The 1,495-nt window shown below is 36.2% G+C and overlaps 1 protein-coding gene across 1 annotated transcript in view; it reads left to right on the forward strand.

Annotated features, from left to right (window-relative positions):
- Positions 1 to 710: 710 nt before the first annotated feature.
- PCYB_146820 (translation initiation factor SUI1) overlaps positions 711 to 1,495 on the forward strand; it is a gene marked incomplete at both ends in the record, with an annotated part of 2,120 nt that continues 1,335 nt past the window's right edge. The window contains 2 exons of the mRNA XM_004225153.1: positions 711 to 810; positions 1,288 to 1,388. Coding sequence (XP_004225201.1) covers positions 711 to 810; positions 1,288 to 1,388 — 201 coding nt within the window. The remainder of the gene's footprint in view (positions 811 to 1,287; positions 1,389 to 1,495) is intronic.

Raw genomic sequence — 1,495 nt, forward strand, 5'->3', positions numbered from 1 at the left:
CTTTTAACTTCGTTCAATTTCGTTCAATTTCGTTTACATTTATTCATCTTCGCAAAAAATTGCATTAAAATTGCGATAAAAAAAAAAATTGCCATAAAATTGCCACAAAACTGCCATAAAATTGCCACAAAACTGCCATAACAAAATTGCTTCCCATTTATTCAATTTTCATTCACTTCAATTAAAAGCAAAACGTTTAACGAAAAAAGTTTATAGATAAATTATATGCGAATTTATTCAGTTTAAAAAAATAACTTTTTTTTTTTTTTTTTAAATCGAAAAAAAAACCCTTCATTTCGTAAAATAATTTCATTTCATCATCCCTTTTTTTACATATAAAAATAAATATAAAAAAATAAGCGAATAAAGTATCAGTTTAAACAATCCAATACCATTGAAATATATTATAGCTATCGCGTTAACCCTTACTTTCCATATCTCACTCTTTTTTGCGTTATGTTTACTTAAGTTTATCATCCACGAAAACCATCGTACAAATACAAACGAAGAAACCCTTTTTTTTCTTTTTATTTTTTTATGCTTTCCTTTTTTAAATTATAAAGAAGTACCCTTTATTTTATATCCTTTATATTTATACGTACCAGTAAAATAAGGCAGAGCTTATTCGTGAGTTTTGTTTTTTTTTACATCGTTAAATTTTACAATTTAAAAAAAAACCCACCTTCTGTTAAATTCGTATTTAAAGCTTGATGAACCTCGCAATACAGAATCTTGGTATTAATGACCCCTTCACAAATGAAAACATTGTTGATAAGGGGAATGGTAAACCCAACACGACGAATTTAATACGTAAGTTTTGAGAGGCAACTGTCAGGCGCAGCGCGGAATGTATGCACGTAGTACGCATGTGGAGATTAACCGCCCCCCGTTCCCCGTGCTCATAGCTGTGCGTGCTGATCCTTTTGCATTTTTTGCGCTGTGTGAGAAAAGGTTGTATGCAAATGTGCTATGCGCCGTGGGAAGAGCATCGCCGCGTGGCTTATTACCAGCACGCCTCCCCGTTGTGCGTGAAAAAAATGTGCTGCTGTCACGTGGGTGCACCTCGTAACGGTGCCGCTGCGGGTGCTGCGGGTGCTGCGGGTGCTGCGTCGTGCATCGATTTGTTGGTTCCTTTTGTTCTGCGTTCGCTGTAGTGGAAAGAGGCGTACATGCGGCGTGAGCCCCTTATGTGAATGTACTTTATGTACGTTAGCGTGCTTGCATTTATGCTATACAACGCGTTGTTATACATCACCTCCCTCCCATCCTTTCTCCTCCCCCGCGCAGATATCAGAAATCAACAAAGAAATGGTAGAAAGAGCGTTACGACAGTGCAAGGATTAGGAAAAACGTATGATTTGAAAAAAATGGTCCGAGCCTTAAAAAAGGTAAGTGCGCAGTGAAAGGAGTAAAAAAAGGGGAAAAAAGAAGGAAAAGAAAAAAAAAAAAAAAAAAAAAAGGAAAAAGAAAGAAAGAAANNNCGTAGCGGGTGGTG

Source organism: Plasmodium cynomolgi, chromosome 14 (genome assembly GCF_000321355.1).
Source record: "Plasmodium cynomolgi strain B DNA, chromosome 14, whole genome shotgun sequence".
NCBI lineage: Eukaryota > Apicomplexa > Aconoidasida > Haemosporida > Plasmodiidae > Plasmodium > Plasmodium cynomolgi.